At 38.1% G+C, this 19369-nt stretch overlaps 1 protein-coding gene and 1 non-coding gene across 2 annotated transcripts; one reads left to right on the top strand and one right to left on the bottom strand.

The window, feature by feature from the left end:
* The first annotated feature begins 2057 nt into the window (after positions 1-2057).
* On the top strand, positions 2058-4595 carry Slitrk2 (SLIT and NTRK like family member 2). The gene has a single exon (XM_027940200.2). It carries the CDS (start codon positions 2058-2060, stop codon positions 4593-4595), a length of 2538 nt encoding a protein of 845 aa, XP_027796001.1.
* Positions 4596-18340: 13745 nt separating this feature from the next.
* LOC114096664 (small nucleolar RNA U13) lies at positions 18341-18444 on the bottom strand. The gene has a single exon (XR_003583468.1). It is a non-coding gene; the product is annotated as a small nucleolar RNA U13 (small nucleolar RNA).
* Positions 18445-19369: the final 925 nt, after the last annotated feature.

Here is a 19369-nt window from a genome sequence, read left to right on the forward strand (position 1 = left end):
CTATTATTTACACCTTGCAAATAGACTACACTAGGAGACTCCTGGATCCTGGGGGATGTAAGATAATCAAGGAAAAAGGAGATAATGAAGGCAAACATCCAACATTTTTTCAGCCATTAGCAATGCACTGGAAAGGTTATTTGAACCCGAATTGGTGTCAAAGTTAGGAGGGAACAGAGTCTACCCTCTTTACCAAATGCACACAGGAAGGTCCAAAAGAAGCTTGTGGCATACCTAGCAACAGAACTAGATCAGAATTCAGGTGCACCAGGTCTTAGACCATGACTCTTTTTTACCTCTCCTTTCTTTCTCAGGAGCCAGGCTTACTGTACTGCCTTCCTCTGTTCTCCTTGTTCCCCTAGCCCTGCAGCCTGGAGGACTTAACAGGCCTTCCTTGGGCTCCCACTCACAGCTGAGGTTCATCCTGGCAGTGCCTCTCTGACACCCACTCCTCTTCTCCTAACTCCAGGAAAAAAGCACACGTTTAAACCTTATTATCTAAATATTAACCTGGGGGTTATGTTTGTTTATCTCAGTTTTCAAGCTTATAGTTGCTGGGTTTCAGAGTCCAAGCAAATATGTGCATGGCCAGTCATCACTAAGAAATTAATTCTCTCACATTGAAACAAAGCTCTGTATGTAAATAAAGCATAATCCCCTAGGGGGACTCCTGGCCCTCCTACACAGTCACCCCACTCTCTGCACTGAGGACATCTAAGCCAGAAGGCTGGCTGGTGGACATCAGTACTGTAGCAAACAGGCAAAAATCACACAGCCTTCCTAAGAGGCTTTGGACCCTTGCTTGGGTCTGGGATGAGACCTGGAATGTACAGGTCACTGCCCTTATCATGCATGTGAGAAAGAGGGTGTGGAAAAGACCACTCAGGGGTCTGAGAAGTTCTGGTGATGCCAGTGCCTTAGCCAGGCAGGTTCTTGAGAAACCCCTCTGCAGAAGCTTCTCTGGCTGCCAGCAGGGTTGGAGGTGGAGTAGTTCAGAATCAACTGACGCAGCCGGGAATAGAGCTTTGCAAAGCCACTTGCAGAGAAGGGAAGCATCTGCCCCACCCTCCCCCACCGTGCGCCCTCGATCCTCTGCCTACACCCTCCCCCCGTGACGTCACCCTAGCCCTGTCCCAGGGAGCTTGCTAAGCCTCTAAAATTCAAACTGCTAGACGCACTGCTGCCGCCAACATCGGATTGAAAGCGCGCGCCCAGGCTCTGCTGTGGCCGCCTCCCGCCGCCCGCCGCCCCAGCCGGCAGCTCCCGGACCTCCCTACGCAATTGCACCCAGGGCACTGGCAGCGCAGCTTCTCTGGGGCTCAAACCTTCGTCTTCCTCTTCTGCGCCCGCAGGATTTTTAATTTATGCACACCCTTCCCCCAACAAAATTAAAGCAGCCAACAAAAAGCTGGGCATCCCCTCTGGAAGTGGCGTCTTCTTTTACCTTGCTCTCCCTCTCTTCCTGAAGATGCTAAACTCCTGGTGGACTGCAGAGGAGGGGGGTCCCGTCTTCTCCTGATGTGTGAGTACCCCTCTCTATGAGCTGTCTTTGCTCTCCCATCTCCACCCCCGCCGCCATCCCCGATTCCTGATTTTCCCACCCCCCTTTTTGCGCAGTTTAAAAAAAAAAAAAGAAGAAGAAGTAAAGCAATTTCTTCAGCCCCAAACGCGGGAGCCGCCCGAAATGTCTTAGAGATACCCCAGGGGAGGAGGAGGTGGGCTAGATTTAGTAGGACAAGTCATTACTAATGACTCCGCGGCTGGCTGCGACCCGCCGGGGAAATCAGGTGCAAGCATGTGTATTCGGGAACAAGTGTGTGGGTGGGCTGGGGGGAGTGGGCAGGGAAAGGAGAGAAGAAACCGCTTTGAGAAAGCAGTGATTTCATTCTGCTGTGTTGCCCACCCCCTCATTCACCCTCCCTCCCACTCCGCCCTCTTGCTTTGCCATTTTAATCTTCCTTCCTTGTTTCTTTCTTCTCTGCATCCCGCTTCCTCCCCCTGCCCCCCACTTAAGGTTTGCCTGTAGGTACCTGAGCTGACACTGAAGGTGCCTAAAGATGCTGAGCGGCGTTTGGTTCCTCAGTGTGTTAACAGTGGCCGGGATCTTACAGACGGAGAGTCGCAAAACTGCCAAAGACATTTGCAAGATCCGCTGCCTGTGCGAAGAGAAGGAAAATGTACTGAATATTAACTGTGAAAACAAAGGATTTACAACTGTCAGCCTGCTCCAGCCCCCCCAGTATCGAATCTATCAGCTTTTTCTCAATGGAAACCTCCTGACGAGATTGTATCCCAACGAATTTGTCAATTACTCCAACGCGGTGACTCTTCACCTAGGTAACAACGGACTGCAGGAGATCCGAACCGGGGCATTCAGCGGCCTGAAAACCCTCAAGAGACTGCACCTCAATAACAACAAGCTGGAGGTATTGCGGGAGGACACATTCCTGGGCCTGGAGAGCCTGGAGTACCTCCAGGCCGACTACAATTACATCAGTGCCATTGAGGCTGGGGCATTCAGCAAACTTAATAAACTCAAAGTGCTCATCCTGAATGACAACCTTCTGCTGTCGCTGCCCAGCAATGTGTTTCGCTTTGTCCTGCTGACCCACTTAGACTTGAGGGGAAACAGGCTGAAAGTAATGCCTTTTGCTGGTGTCCTTGAACATATCGGAGGGATCATGGAGATTCAGCTGGAGGAAAACCCATGGAATTGCACTTGTGATTTACTTCCTCTCAAGGCTTGGCTGGACACCATAACTGTTTTCGTGGGGGAAATTGTCTGTGAAACTCCTTTCAGGTTGCATGGGAAAGATGTGACCCAACTGACCAGGCAAGACCTCTGTCCCAGAAAAACCATTGGTGACTCTAGTCAGAGAGGCAGCCACCCTGATACACATGTGCAAAGGCTGTCGCCTACAGTGAATCCTGCTCTCAACCCAACCAGGGCTCCTAAAGCCAGCCGGCCACCCAAAATGAGAAATCGTCCTACTCCCAGAGTAACTGTGTCAAAGGACAGGCAGAGTTTTGGGCCAATCATGGTATACCAAACCAAGTCCCCTGTGCCCCTCACTTGCCCCAGTAGCTGTGTCTGCACTTGTCAGAGCTCAGACAATGGTCTAAATGTTAACTGCCAAGAAAGGAAGTTCACTAATATCTCTGACCTACAGCCCAAACCTACCAGTCCAAAGAAACTCTACCTAACAGGAAACTATCTTCAAACTGTCTATAAGAATGACCTCTTAGAATACAGTTCTTTGGATTTGTTGCACTTAGGAAACAACCGAATTGCAGTCATTCAGGAAGGTGCCTTCACAAACCTGACCAGTTTACGCAGACTTTATCTGAATGGTAATTACCTTGAAGTGCTGTATCCTTCTATGTTTGATGGACTGCAGAGCTTGCAATATCTCTATTTAGAGTACAATGTCATTAAAGAAATTAAGCCGCTGACCTTTGATACTTTGATTAACTTACAGCTCCTGTTCCTGAATAATAACCTGCTCCGGTCCTTACCAGATAACATATTTGGGGGCACAGCCCTCACCAGGCTGAATCTGAGAAACAACCATTTTTCACACCTGCCCGTGAAAGGGGTTCTGGATCAGCTTCCAGCTTTTATACAAATAGATCTGCAAGAGAACCCATGGGACTGCACCTGTGACATCATGGGGCTGAAGGACTGGACAGAACATGCCAATTCCCCAGTCATCATCAATGAGGTGACTTGTGAGTCTCCTGCCAAGCATGCAGGGGAGATACTGAAATTTCTGGGAAGGGAGGCTATTTGTCCAGATAGCCCAAACTTGTCAGATGGGACCATTTTGTCAATGAATCACAACACAGACACTCCTCGGTCACTTAGTGTGTCTCCTAGTTCCTATCCTGAACTCCACACAGAAGTACCACTGTCTGTCTTAATTTTAGGATTGCTTGTTGTTTTCATCCTATCTGTCTGTTTTGGGGCTGGTTTGTTTGTCTTTGTCCTGAAACGCAGGAAGGGAGTGCCAAGTGTTCCCAGGAGTGCCAACAACTTAGATGTAAGTTCCTTCCAATTACAGTATGGGTCATACAACACTGAGACTCATGATAAAACAGATGGCCATGTCTACAACTATATTCCCCCACCTGTGGGGCAGATGTGCCAAAACCCCATTTACATGCAGAAAGAGGGAGACCCAGTAGCCTATTACAGAAATTTGCAAGAGTTCAACTATGGCAACCTGGAGGAGAAAAAAGAAGAGCCAGCCACACTTGCTTACACAATAAGTGCCACCGAATTGCTGGAAAAGCAGGCCACACCAAGAGAGCCTGAGATGCTCTATCAAAATATTGCTGAGCGAGTCAAGGAACTCCCCAGCGCAGGCCTAGTCCATTATAACTTTTGTACCTTACCTAAAAGGCAGTTTGCCCCTTCATATGAATCTCGACGCCAAAACCAAGACAGAATCAATAAAACCGTTTTATATGGAACTCCCAGAAAATGCTTTGTGGGGCAGTCAAAGCCCGACCACCCTTTACTGCAAGCTAAGCCGCAATCAGAACCAGACTACCTCGAAGTTCTGGAAAAACAAACTGCAATCAGTCAGCTGTGAAGGGAAATCATTGACAACCCTATGGTATCAAAGGATGCTGCTCCAAACTGTCGGAAGCACTGCATTTGCTTTTGTGTTTGTTTGTGTTCTCCCTTTCCCAGTGTTAATGGGGGACTTTGATAATGTTTGGGAGATGGGGTGAAGCAATGGTATTGCTTTTGCAAGTTTTCCTTTAAATTATTTCTTTCTCACTCTTCCCCCACTTTCCCCCCTTTTCTTCTTAGGAACCATCAGTGGACATGAATGTTTCTACAATGCATTTTTCATATATTTTGTTTATGGTTTTGTTTCTATTTTCTTCTTTTTTCCAGTGTGGGAGTGGAAAGAGGAGATTATAGTTAATAACGAAGAATAGACAGACTTTTCAAATGAAAATGGATAATTAGTGTATTTTTAGAAGATCTCCAAAGATCTTTTGGAACTATAACTTCTTTTGTAAATAATGATATTTGGCGTTTCCATCTTCAGTTACCAAGTATAGCCACTGGGCATCACTTCTTTGTGTTAAAGTGCCTTCGCACTTTAAGTACATTACTTAAATGTTGCTTTTAGCTTTGATAAATTGAACATATTTTAATGTGTTGTATTTTTAAAATGAAAACACTGTAAAATAGATCTATATGTCAGCTATATTAAGTCAACGTACAGTTTGCTTGAGTTATAGAAACCAGCCTGTCATGAAATGATTCTAGTTTAGAACTTTAAAGACTTAACTGTAAAATATTTGCTTTCCTCTGGGTTTGTTTTAAGTGATTTTATTTAAGTCAACTAAGGGGATTTAACAGTGGACTAGAGGTAATAAGCCACCTCAGTTGGGATTAGTGATTCATTAATAAAATATATTTAACCCAATATCAGAGTGAATTGAACAATTAATGCCCTTCCATAAGTCATTATTTTACACTAACATGGTCAGTGTTTTAGATTATTTTCCTAATTAAGAATACATTACACAACTTGTAATATATTTTTTCTGCATTAAATTAGATATTTTTATATATTTAAATGAAAGAGTCTGTATTTCTAACTTTTTAATTGAAATTAATATTTTTTCTGCCTACTGAAACATTTTCTATAAACACACACCAGTAGAGGCCGCCACACACCTCATTTAACAAAGACATATGAGCCATTAAATACCTTGAAGGAAGACTTCAAAGGTGAGATTAAAACTTCCCAAATAAGTTCTCTGCAAATTCAAGGCAGAAGATAAAAATGTACACATTACTTTCTATTTCTTTTAGGATTAAAGTTAGACTCAGAATTCTCAATTTTCACATTTTAAGACAAAGCAGCATTTTCCTCCTGAGTTTAATTGAATCATTAATGGGGTGCTACCAAATCATGTACTATTTGCATCTCCAAATCAATTAGTAGTTACCTAAACCATGATAATAAACTTCTTTTTCTCTTTTTGCCTTCTTTAGCCATATTTTACTTGAAAATTTTCTTGTCAGCTTAAGCAAGCCTTTCATTTTGTTCTTAGCATTAAAATGATTTTAACTAATCAAGTCTATATAATATTTATGAAGCCTTATTAGCCTGTAAATAATTTGAGATGCAAACATTATTGTGTGATTTAAACAAACAGCCCTTCTTTACAACAAAAAATAGTTTTGTTTTGTCTATTGTAAATCCTTATGCAACTGGGATGGTGATCTGCATATAAAGTAGTCCAGCTTTTCAATTCCTTATTAAAGCAAGTGATGGCGTCTGAAAGAAGCACACTGTTTCCTTTTCATAAATAGGTTACTGCACATAATAATCCTTTATTATCATGTGGAGATTGAAGTGGATCCTGATAACTTACTTTTAAAGCTTTAAAATGACTAATAGTATATTGTTGGTCACTATTAACAATTCCTGCACTAGGCTTTCAATTAGAAGTTTCCTTAATCGAAATTGTTTGGATTAATAACCACTGGTGCAAAATACTTTTTTAAACAATAGAAGATAATTGTATACATACATAAATGTAAAGGGAATTCAGGAAAAATGTCCTTAATAATTTGAAATCTCTGAATATGAATATCTAGAGTGAGAAGCTAACATGTTCATTCTTTGATTAGAGATCAAAATTCCTGTTTAAATCCACTAGCTCAAAGTTGAAAATGGTGGGCTGAAATGGTCTACAAGAAAGTTTAATGTACAGAAATTTTACATTTCTCAGAAGAAAAACTAGAGTATTACAACAGTTGAAGTCGGAGAAAGCTCTTGGATATCACCTTGTCATTGAATTGCTTACATATAAATTTGAAAAATTCTTCTTGTGGTATAATAATAAATACAGAATACAGAAGTAGGTATATTGGAAAGTTATTATGAAGACAAATTAACAGATATTGTCTTTAAATTAGTTTTTAGGCTTAACCATATGACTAGAGCTATCGTCATAGTAATTTCACTTCTGTGTTTGTTATTATTCTCCTTAAAGTAAAGCCACTCCTATAAAATGCTAGTGTCCTTAGAAAAATTCACTCATTAATCTTAAAGAAAGCTACTTTAACATTCATTTAGTTCCATAATAAGGCCTCCTGGAAGAACTCAAATTCTTAAACTATTTTGCTTAAAAGTTGTGATTTAATTCTTTATTCTTATGTTTCTTAGATTCATTCTTTATTTACTTTAGGTTGTAAGACAAAATCATTTGAATGTCAAGACTATTTCATCTAAAAACATAATACACCATATACTTTGAAGCTTTATTTCCTACTAATCATAAAAGTTTGAGTTTTATTAATGTATTTTCATCTCCACTGACCATATTGTTTTGCTTTATCCGTTCAAATGCTTTCAAACATATTTTATTTTAGGATTTTCATTTTTATCTCCTTCAGCTGGATTTTACTATTTCCCTTTCACGTCACATGCAGCTTCTAAAGGGTGTGAGCTACAGCACAAATGGTTCCAGCCAACAGAATGCAGTTCCCAGGGCCCTGCCTGTAACAGATCTAGATGTCTGAACCTACAATGGCAAATGGTAATTCCCTTTGATTCTAGCTCTTAATTAGTTGCTTTTACTGTTTCCAAGTATACCTCTGGCTAAATTTGTATTGAAATACTCAAAAGTTCCACTTCTCAGAATGGACACCATTGCCAAGAGTCTAATTTGGTGTGGATGGCCAACCTGTGTGCCTTGTTAGTTCCCTCCAGCATTTGGTGAATAAGGAAATGACCCTTGAATTTCCTCTTCTTTGTCATCTCACCTCTAAGGTGACTTAATTTTTCTAAATGATTCCATGTTTTCAAGGGCTCCGTATTTTAAGGTTTTACATTTTTTACAACCAATAAGAGAGGTTCTATAATTTTTTGGATCCTAAAATTTCATTTTTATTGTACACATTCCAGAAACCTACTGGATTGGATTGCTAGAGTAAAGAAAATCTTCCAGACAATTCAAAAACATTCGTTTCTTCATCCACTCATTCATTCAATAAATGTTTCTTGAATGCTTGCTTCCTAGGTGCCAGGCTCTATGCTGTGTGTTGAGGGTACACAGAGATACAGCAGGCAGGAATTCTGCTGCCCCCACTCCACCCTCCTCATCCCCCACTCCCACTGCTACCAATCCCCCTCACCCTCACAGGATCTTTCTCCCACCTGGCAAGGAGCTTAGTTCAAATAAAGGAGAACTTTACCCGAATGACAATCACTCGGAGTAAACAGTGGAAACAATAATGCAATGCAGATGGATGAGCTTTTAAAGATGCATCTGTGCAGTACAATATAAAATCAATATATCATAAATAGGCTGGCTATAATGTAGCCACTATTAACATCTCTTGGAGTTGTACAGCTAAAAAAGAAAACAAAAAAGAAACCACCAAAATAAAACAAATTACTGCAAAATTAGGCCCAATACTATGGCCTGATGATAGCTATACATTTGTGCTATCTAAGATCTAATTTGTAAAGTTGACTACCAAGACTGTAAATACAAAACCACAAACCTACTTAAATTTTTTGGAATATTCATGTTTTAGAAGCAATATTTAGTTTATATTTCTGTGGCTTAAAAGGTAATGTTTTGATTTAAGTGTCTTTTACCAATACAATATTAAGACACTTAATTGTGAGAGAGAAAATTAAGTACTGTATATAGGTGTACTTTGCTTCTCACAATGGTTGTGCAAAAAGTCATGTGTAAATTGAAGTTTTGTAAATCCTTGTATTTTAATGCATTAAGGGAGCTGTAATTTAGAGGAAACTCGTGAATCCTTTTATAAAGAAGAAAAACATTTTATAATACAAATAACCACACTCTGATTTATCTGTTTTGTATGTTTGGATTTTCAAAATCAACTTTGCTTAAAACAGAGCTCACGTGCATAATAAGAGTGTGTCTTGCCAGTGCTGCTTGTGCTACCAGTTTCTTGGTTGCTAAGGGCTTATACTTGAAAGTCTGCTGCAGTTTCGTGAACTGAGCTATCGAGTGATTCTCTGATGGCAAAGTAGCCTTCCTGAACAGTCCAAGTAGCCTACCCATCTCAATTCAATTGAACACAGGACTCTTCTGCTCAGCAGCATCTCCTCTCCCAGATATGACAATATCTTATTGGAGGGTAGAATGACTCCTGTATTCACATTCTACAAAGTGCTTAGAGTCACAGGTTTTATAATAAATATATGTTATTATGTAAACATATTGAACTGCATGTGTGTTGGAATTTTTTTAGCAGTATTTTAGCTTGAAAGTACTTGTACAAATACTGTTAGATTTAGTTGCAAATGATTGTTCTCAAGTTATTGGAATAAATGGCAAATGAAACAAGCTCTGGTGTATATAGACTTCTGTGCCAAATAGAAACATTGTTTAAGAAAATAAATGTCATATTTTGGGCTGTTAATAGGCAAAATGAAATATTGGAAATGTGATCAAATTATATTGTATTTTATTGGATAAACTGTTTACACAGTTATTTCATGCTGTAGTTAGATTCAATTAATAAATAAATATTCACTAAAAATGAACATTTGAATTAGTTAGAAAATTCTTTAGGGATTTAAGAAAAAATATTGCGCCAACCATCCCATTTGCCTTGATGTATACTGTTCAAATGCTTACCTATTAGGGTTTTATTCTTTATATTAGGATAAAAATGAGCTGTTAAAAATATATATTAATACTTCTCCATGAATATCTGGTAGAATCATATTTTTTTAATTGGAGGTAAACAATAACAATGAAAGCAGTTCAGATAAAGATGTCTCTAAAATTGAAGCAATGTCCACTGAATAACCAGTCGCCCCTCCACACTCACACATCTAAACTGAAGCCAGCTGTTTTTGATTATAAAATTTGGTGTAATACAAGTAGTGATCTGATAATTTCATATTTTTAGAGGCTGAAATAAAAATCCAAGAAATAGAAATAGTGAATTCATTAACAGAAATGCTATTACTATATTCAGAAAGGCTAGAGTTAAGACCAAAAACGATACAGAATGAAAGAGAGAAATGTATTCTTTTGTTCTGTGATTATGGAGGTATCATGGCAAATTGAATTCTCTGGCTATTTGCACTCAGTGAAAACATCACATCTGAACATATCTGCCAGCTATACTCCATTTACATATGTATAATGTAACAAAAGATTTGAGATACCTGTGGTGTCCAGACATAAGGTCTTAAAACAGACTAACCTGTGTTGCAATTGTTGATAATATGCACAATATATTCTGTTTATTCATGTAGCATTCACAGGATAGCCAAAACAATTGGAATAGCCACATTGGTAAGTATTTTGTTAAAGGATGAGAATCAGTGCTAGTATACCCAATTATTATATCCTTTGCAAAGATTAGTTGGAACAAAAGGGAATAAAATTAATTCAGCTCTTAATTATGAACACATGTGATATACAAGTGTTCATCAACAATTCCACAATGCCACTGCTGATACTGAAGAAAAGACTGGTAAAATACATTTTGTTATTCCTGGATGGGGCTGCAAATGTACCTGATTTGCATTTCCATAGTCACCTGCTTTGTAAATACTTACTCATTATTTTTTTATTCTTTAAAATATTGCTTTATGTTTGCTATCAATATTTCCATAAAAAGAAATATCTGACATAGGTATCTGTCAGATTATTATCTGGCATTTGTGGGCATTTTGGTCTTGACAGAATGTTGGCTACAACTTGAAATCCAAGGTACCTTTCAGGTCACAAAGTGACTGCTTGGCAGACAGAATTAGTGAATGGATTCTTATGTGGGTGATCCTTGGCTAAATCCCTCCCTTGTCAAGTCACTTTCACTTTCAGATCGTTTAAACCTGATGGTGTTATGGAGTATGATAAGTCTCTAATAAATAGCTCTTTAATGAATGAATGGATGGATGTATGGATGGATGGATAGATGGATAGATGGATGGATGAATGAGACTTGCCTCTCATATGAACACTAAAGTAAAAGGTCGAAAACCAGAGGATCTATGTTCATGGCATAATTACAATGGATCACCAGCTGTTTCAGGAAATTTTAAAAAATGTTTACTCTTAATGTTTTTAGAGCTTATAAGAAACACACACATGCAAAGATATACCACATGAAAATGGCATAACAGTTAATGCTAACACAAAGTTAAGATCCAACTTTTGTTACATGCAGATAGGCCCAATTTTCAGGGATACTTTAGTGTGTCCAGTGAACCCAATGATCTTATTCTAGAGTTAAATGTAGCTTTACTAGCTGGACGGTGGTGGCACATGCCTATAATCCCAGCTGCATGGGATGCTGAGGCAGGAGGATCATGAGTTCAAAGCGAGCCTCAGCAAAAGTGAGGTACTAAATAAAAGACAAAATAGAGCTGGAGATGTGGATCACTGGCCAAGTGCCTCTAAGTTCAATCCTTGGTTACCCCTGAACCACCACCACCAAATGTAGCATTACTGCTGATCTGTGAGATTGTCTTGTTATTGGCTTTTGGAACTGGGAGATTCTGAGTGGAGAGAAAATGTACTCCCTGACAAGCCTGAAGGCTTATCATTCAGTTCTTTCAATGGCTCTATGTAGTTGACTGTTTTTTTTTCTTTAGTCTTCTAGGTAGCAGAGAATGTTTTTGGACTCAAGACCATCTTACATCATATTTCTGAACAGGATTGTTTCATAAAGGACGTATTTATACAATATTAGAACCTACAGGTTCCCCATCTGGGAACAGCATTGAATTGGTTGAACTCAATTGATATATCCCAATTTGGTAGTCTATGATTCCAGGCTACTTTAGGAATGGCTGATACACACAAAAAAGTAGGATCTTGATAAAACTAGTATTGGAACCTTATACCTCTTCTTCTTTCAGTTGTCAAGCCTGGACATAGCACTGAACTGACTTTATCTCTACTGGATTCAAATGTACCAGTCATCTTCAGTTAATCTCTCTTTCTAAATTTGACTATAAAAGGTTTAAATGAGTTTCTTACTTGTTTATAAATTACAATAATCTGCTTATTTGGGGGAAAGATTATGATGAGTTTTCCATTTATCTGTTTTTCAAAGGAGTTGTCTTTTCTGTTGATGAATGAGTTTACTAATTCTGTTTGCTGATTAGGCAAATTAAATTATGAATCTATCTAGAAAGACTGCATTGTCACATTTCAGGGAAATTCATATTTTTCCCATTTTATTGTTCATCATCCCACCCTTTTAGTCAATACTGCCAAGTTTTCTATCATCAGGGAAACTGATGTACACTTAGACAAATCAGCAGAGCTTCAGAAATTCAATGATTCATTTCAGTGAGCAAATCTCTTAGCTGAAAAGTGGTATTTGGCCTCTTCCTGATCATAAATTTCAGCCATACTTTTATGGCTAGACTAATGTGTCTCTATCTGGTCAAATAGATTTTAACTGGAAACAAAGAAATAAAGCCCTCAGTCTTGACATGATCTTTTGCAAGAGTCAAAAGAGGAAAAAAGTGAGCATCCAAAGTTTCTCTGCTTTCCAGAGGTTTCTGAGGAGCATATTAACAGTACCAGTGAATGAAAGAAAAATCCAGCAACACTTTTCCGTGTGTTTTCTTTTGTCATGTTACAGCAAGTTATGAAAAAAGAAATTACGGTTATCCTTGTCCAAACCAACATCTTAAAAAGTAAATTTAAAAGGATACCACTGGGATACTAAGGACTTAGAGTATGATTACATTTCAAATGTTGAACTTGGAAGTTAGGAGCCAAATACGTTTTATTAAGTTGATCTCCGAAAAGCACGAATGTTTTCAGTAGTAATCTGGGTAATTTGGAGGACAGAACTACTGGATGAATTTCATTAATTTTATGCTGCATTTATTCAGATTTTATTCTGTGTGAGCTCATTAGGAAGTTGTTGGGTTGTACTATGCAAAGAGCTCAAATGTGAATTTTAAGAATAAGCTAATTATTTAGTTATAGAATAATCCAGAGAATGCTCTGCCTGTGTTGATGTTTTTCAGTTAGATTTTCTTAGTTCCTTTCTAGAACAAAATCAACAGTTCAAGGATGGATATTTATACAAGGGCATGATAAAGTTTTAGGAAGAATGGAGCAAATATATGCTTTCTCAAATATTTTTCAGATAAATGGAAAGAGGGCCAGGAAAGAGGAAGTTTCACAAACTCTTCTTGCCCTGCCTCTCCAAAAAAAAAAAAAAAAAAAAATCTTTCCCAAATCTTATCCCTGACTAGGAGACAAGTATTTCTACTATGTAAGACTTTGAATTTTACCAGATGCTGCCTTGGTTCATTCTTAAATCATATAGATTTCTACTTATTTGTTGAGTGAGGAGGATCTGAGGACAGTGGGAGTGTGGCTCATTGGACAAAGGACCAGAAGTCCTAGGACTTAGCCTCCCTGCTGCTGCTAACTCTTTGGGTGGCATGTCTTTTCCTTCTCTTAAGAGTCACTTGCCTCATCTTAAGTTGGATTTAGCCTTCATGCACAAGAAGCCAATTGAATAAAAATAAGCTCATTACTAAGGAACATTGGGATCCACATTAACTCATTAAAAATTAGTAAATCTTTTTCAAACTTGAAACATTATCTTTAATAACAAATTATTTTTGACAAACCTCACACCTGTTCTGTGACATACTACTGAAAACATTTGAGCTAGAAGTTCTAATGCTCCTTTGAGCTTAAAAAAATCCTCATGATTTTCTTTCTGTCATCCTTATTTCAGGTCTTAAACATTATAATTGTATAAATCCATTTACACAAAGAGGATGAGTAATTTCTGGTAGTCCTTATGTGGTAACAGATTGTCTCTAAAAATACAATTTATGGAGTGCTCACTGTGTGCTGAACACTTGAGCATATGCTGTGCACATCTAACACAAATCCACAAGTGTTCCTGAAGGCCAAGTGTGTGCCTAGCAGTGAGGCAAGATGCTGGAGAAAAGTGGAAATCTTATTAGCCACCAAATACAGAGTGAAACAAGATATACTCTCCAAATGAAGCATGGTGCTTATCCTCAGGGAATTTATAACCACATTGAAAAAAATGAGCTATTTTTCCTTAAAAGGGATACGGGAAGGCAGGATAAAAAAATAAAAAGTTCAGTAGAGACTAGATTGGCATTATCTGAGAAAGCTGCATGGAGCAGGCAGGACATGTAGACAGCCTTGAATTGAGGAAAGACTTATGAAGTCAGCAAGGTCAAAAATGTAAATGCGAGAATAAGCAGAGGGGATGGGGTTGTGGCTCACTGGCAGAGTGTTTGTCTAGCACATGTGAGGCACTGGGTTAGATCCTCAGCACCACATAAAAATAAATAAACAAAATAAATAAATAAAATAAAGGTATTGTGTTCATCCATAAATATACATATATGTATGAATATATATAAAATATATAAAAATAATTTATATATATACAAATTATATATAATAGATATAAAAATAATTTGTATATAAAATTAGAGCATATAAATAATTTACATATATGCAAATTATTTATATATATGCAAAATTGAGAAGCCAGAATAAGAAGTTCAGACTTGATTCCATAAATCATGGAATACTTTTCAAGCAAAACAAAAATTATAGAACTATTAATATCAAATAGCACCTTATACAGTTATTTCACATGCATTTTAATGTTAATCCTTGTAATCACTGCTTGATATTGGAAACTGAGGTTCAGGGAGTTTGTGTGCTAGCACCAATGACCTATTAACTCTGGGGAGAGGCCAGCTTGTTCAGCAAGAGTCAGCACATAGTTGAAGAGCAGGCCCTCTGATGCCAGCATGCTGAGATTTGAAACCCAGCTCTGCCACTAACCAGTTGTGTGATGTTGAGCAATTCATTAAACTTCTCTGGGCTTCAGTTTCCTTACCTGAAACAAGAAGGAAATGATCATCTTTGTCTTACACAGCAGTTATGTAGGTCAATGAGTTAATATCTGAAAAATAAAACATATTTGTCATACAAAACAAAAAGTGAGAAATGTATCACTTGAAACCAGTTGTGACTGAGTTTGTCTCATTCCCTTCCATCCCTGGTATCACTGAATCAACTGAGAACCTATAGGTCATCTGGAAAAAAAAGTGATTTGAGCACTTGAGAAGAGAGGTGACTGGGATCCAGGAAGCTGCTTGCTTCCTATTTGGGATAAAGGAAGCAAGCCCCTTTGTTTACACAATTGGAAAGATGAAGACAGGGGACCCTCTTCCTATGTTCAACCACAGGGGGTCTACAAGCTGAGAGTACAGATTGATCATTTAGAGAGCCAATATTTTATAAACATGTCCACCTTTTGTCATGAGCAGATCCTTAACATAATGATAATCATATTTTCTACTAAAATGCATAAGGCAAAATGAGCAAAACATGCAGGACTTTTCTTCATGGATTCTCAGGAGAAAGAGCCTTGAAGAGGATAGGAGGAACCTGAGGCCATCTGGAGAGGAATTTCAGGCATAAGCCACCCAGATCTTATGTATGTGCGGAGCCACTGTCACAGCTGCAGAGGAGCTCAAGCTTAAGAGTGTCTGGCACTTGTTTTTTTTTTTTTTTAATTTTTTAAATTGTAGATGGACACAATACCTTTATTGTATTTGTTTATATGTGGTATTGAGAATCGAACCCAGTACCTCACACATGCTAGGCAAGCACCCTACTACTGAGCTACAGCCCCAGCCTTGGCACTTGGTTTTGATGCTCTACTGCTCTAATGGTCCTTGAAATTGTGAATCAATTTTAAACAGGGGACTCTGAATTTTCATTCTGCACTGGGCCTCTGAAGTTATATATAAACCTCTGGAGTCTGTAGCACCAGTGATTCAAATAACTTGCCAAAAATTCCTCTGGCCTAAGGCAGATGTGTCTCTAGTAGGACCACTGTTTTATGAACATCCCGCAACATGTTTTTTTTTTTCTAATTACCTGAATCTTATTACGTTGTCCTGGCATATGAGGTCCCAAACTAAATGAAAGTATGGATACTCATCCTTTTAAGCCCTCCTTATTTATATTTTACATCTTTTTAGTTCATTCAGAATGTGTGTGTGTGTGTGTGTGTGTGTGTGTGTAAGAAAAATAAAAGCATACAGTGCTAATGCTGCAGTAATTGGGGGAATGCCATGTCTCTCCATGTCTCTGTTCTGCACACACCCTGTTGTTATCTCCGCAGTGTATTGCTGGTAAGAGAAGTCAGATGATTTTGCAGTGTGAGAAGAGCAATTTGGTTTTTGTAGGGCAGGTAAAAAAATGGCTTGGTATGATTTAAGTACACTGCATAGGAAAGAAATTTTGTACATTCAAAAAACTCTTCACTTACCTCTATCAACTAAGCTGTGGCCACAAGAACAACTCCCAGAGGGCCAGATTTTATTCATCAAAACTGCCCTAAAAAGAAAGGAAAAATAATTTCATCCATATAAGACCATCAAGAAATAAAAACATACTGAAGAGAAAGGAACCTGGAAAAGTTGACACATAAGTTAGAGTAGGGGTAGAAATGATGAAATCCTGATTCACAGGATTTCACAGGATCAGGATATTGCCATTATATTCTATTACATAATTATAAATAACATTGTTTCAAAAAGGTTTTGAAGACTTCTATTCAATGGCACCTGGATAAGTTTCCACAGTTATTCCTAGAAAAACTCCTTAAATAGAAAATTAGAAAGGTCATAGGATGACAGCATTGTACAAGCAAAAACTCCCTGATCCCCCATGCACAGATTTCTATCAAGCTTTGTCTGGACATAGGAGGAGCTTCTAGGCACACCTCAGAGCTGCCTCTGAAGTATTCAGAAACTATGGACCACATATCAGTCTTCTGTGTACACCTGACCAACAAACCATGGGTCTTATTTAGAAAAAACATGGATGAGTTGTAGGGACAACAATGACTTTAAATGGTGTATCTGGTCTTTCTGACCCCAATACACATTAGTTACTGAAGTGCTGAATCTGTTGTGTGACATAGAAAGTTCAGGTTTTATGTAAGGCTCAAGACTTAAGGCTTATATCTATTTTTTAAATAGAAAACATACCACTCATTGCCTATTGGTTTGTTAGCCTGACAAAATCCCAAGTGATGTAGAAGCCCTGAGCCTGCAGAAGAGAGCTCTACAACTTCTGGCTGTATTATTCCTTCAAGCCTAGAAGGGTAGATAGATTCAGGTACCAAAAACCTTTCTAATCCTGCTCTGAGACAGGTCAGTTGGCTGCAGGTTCAGAAAGCTCTGCTTTGCAACTGCAAAAGTTGCTGAATCACAGTAAAGAGCTAGACCACTTATAAAACTTCTAGCATTATCTGTTTCACTTTATTTCTTTTTCCTACTAAGGCTAGTGTTATTGAAATCCATGCATGATTGCTACAGACAATCAAACCAAGTAATCATTATGGAAGTAAATTTTAAAAGCTGATTTGGTAAATAAATACTCAGTTCTCAGGTTTAATTCTTAAATAGACAAGTCAAGAATTCTCCAAAATTACTTTTTGTTATCCCTAGAGATAACTGCTGTGTAGGGGCTGGGGTTGTGGCTCAGTGATACAGCACTCACCTAGCACATGCGAGGCACTGGGTTCAATCCTCAGCACCACATAAAAATAAAATAAAGGTATTGTGTCCAACTACAGCTAAAATAAAATATTTTTAAAAAACTTTGCTGTATTAACTTTTTAAAAAACACAAAATGTTTGATATTTCCAAAGGCTTGTTTATTTTTTTCCCTATAAGGTGTAAAGACATCAAAGTCTCCCTAAATCTGTCATTTACCTAAGACAAAAATGGTCCTCAGACTAGATATGATTAAAAAATTCATGATTCTGTGTCTTAATTTTAAAATTTTGCTGTGAAGGCTGGGGTCATAGGTCAGTGTTAGAACACTCACCTAGTATGTATGAGGCCCTAGGAGCAAAAGCAAACAAACAAAAACCCAACAGCAACAACAAAAAACAACCCCCAAACCCAAAATTGTACCATAAAGCTGGATGTGGTGGCACATGCCTATAATCCCAGCTACTCAGGGGGCTGACACAGAAGAATCTTAAGTTTGAGGCCTGCTTAGGCAACTTAATGAGACAATGTCTCAAAATATTTTTTTTAAAAAAATGAGAGCTGGGGATTTAGATAATTAGTAGAGCACTTTCCTAGCATGCTCAAGGACCTGGGTTCAAAAAAGATTGCTTTGTGATTCAAATTATGCCAAAGCCAACATGTCTATTAGATTTTAGATGACAGAATTTTCCACAATTTTGTAAATTGAAGAAATAATTCTTACCTTCTTCCTGCAATTTAGATTTGCTTTTCCCAGCCAGACGAGTAATGTGCTGATATTGTAACAAGATTTGAGGAAAACACATCTCACAGGCTGTTGTAAAATCCCAATAATCATGCTTAGGAGTCAGAAAAAGATCTAGCAATTTAGTTTTAAAACACTACATACATGATCCTTCTAAATATCACCTGATCTTCACAAGATTATGAAAATCAAGAACAATTAACATGAAAATATATTGCTTTTCACTTTTCAGAGAAAACCAGAAGTATGGATGAAAGTATTAAATGTTTTGTTTTCATATAGTAAACATGATTAAGAACAGGAGGGTGGAAGGGTATTGAAATGTGGGCTATCACCTTATTGTCTCCAGGGACAAAGAAAAGAACTTTTCAGTCCCAGCTATTATGCAACAAAACGTTTTTTCAACATTCTTGTTCATAATGTTTCCTGGAGTGGAACGTCTGTCTTCAAAAGGTTTAAGCTAATGCCCATACATGCCCACTTAAAAAATACTTTCCATTTATTACATTTCCTTTTCCCAGACCTCTGGTAAACTTAAGAGGCCTCATTATACTATATGGAAATAGAGAGATTCCCAAATGGAAAAGAACTGTTTTGGATGCTAACGTCCATAGCAGAAGGAAATAATTAACTCATTAACTCATTCATTCATTCATGTAACAAACATTTATTAAACACTATACAAAACTCCAGCTATAATCCTCAAGGAGTTCCCAATCAAGTGGTGCAGAAAGTCATGCATCGAACGAATACTAATGTAGCATTGTAAATATTCACGAAAAAAAAAAAAGGGATATACAGGGTGCACCAGGAATGGAGAGAAGGCAGCCATTGGTTCACTCGGGGTAGGAAGACCTAGTGAAAGCTGTCTTAGAGCTAGATGTAGAGGGATGGATAGAATCTTGGCTGGAAAAGTTGGATAAGGAAACAGCAGACTGAAAAAAACATAGATATACTGCATGTTTGTATAAATATGTCAAAATATACTCTACCGTCATGTATATATCTACAATGAACAAATGAAATCTTAAAAAATAGA

Source organism: Marmota flaviventris, chromosome X (assembly GCF_047511675.1).
Source record: "Marmota flaviventris isolate mMarFla1 chromosome X, mMarFla1.hap1, whole genome shotgun sequence".
Classification (NCBI taxonomy): Eukaryota; Metazoa; Chordata; class Mammalia; order Rodentia; family Sciuridae; genus Marmota; species Marmota flaviventris.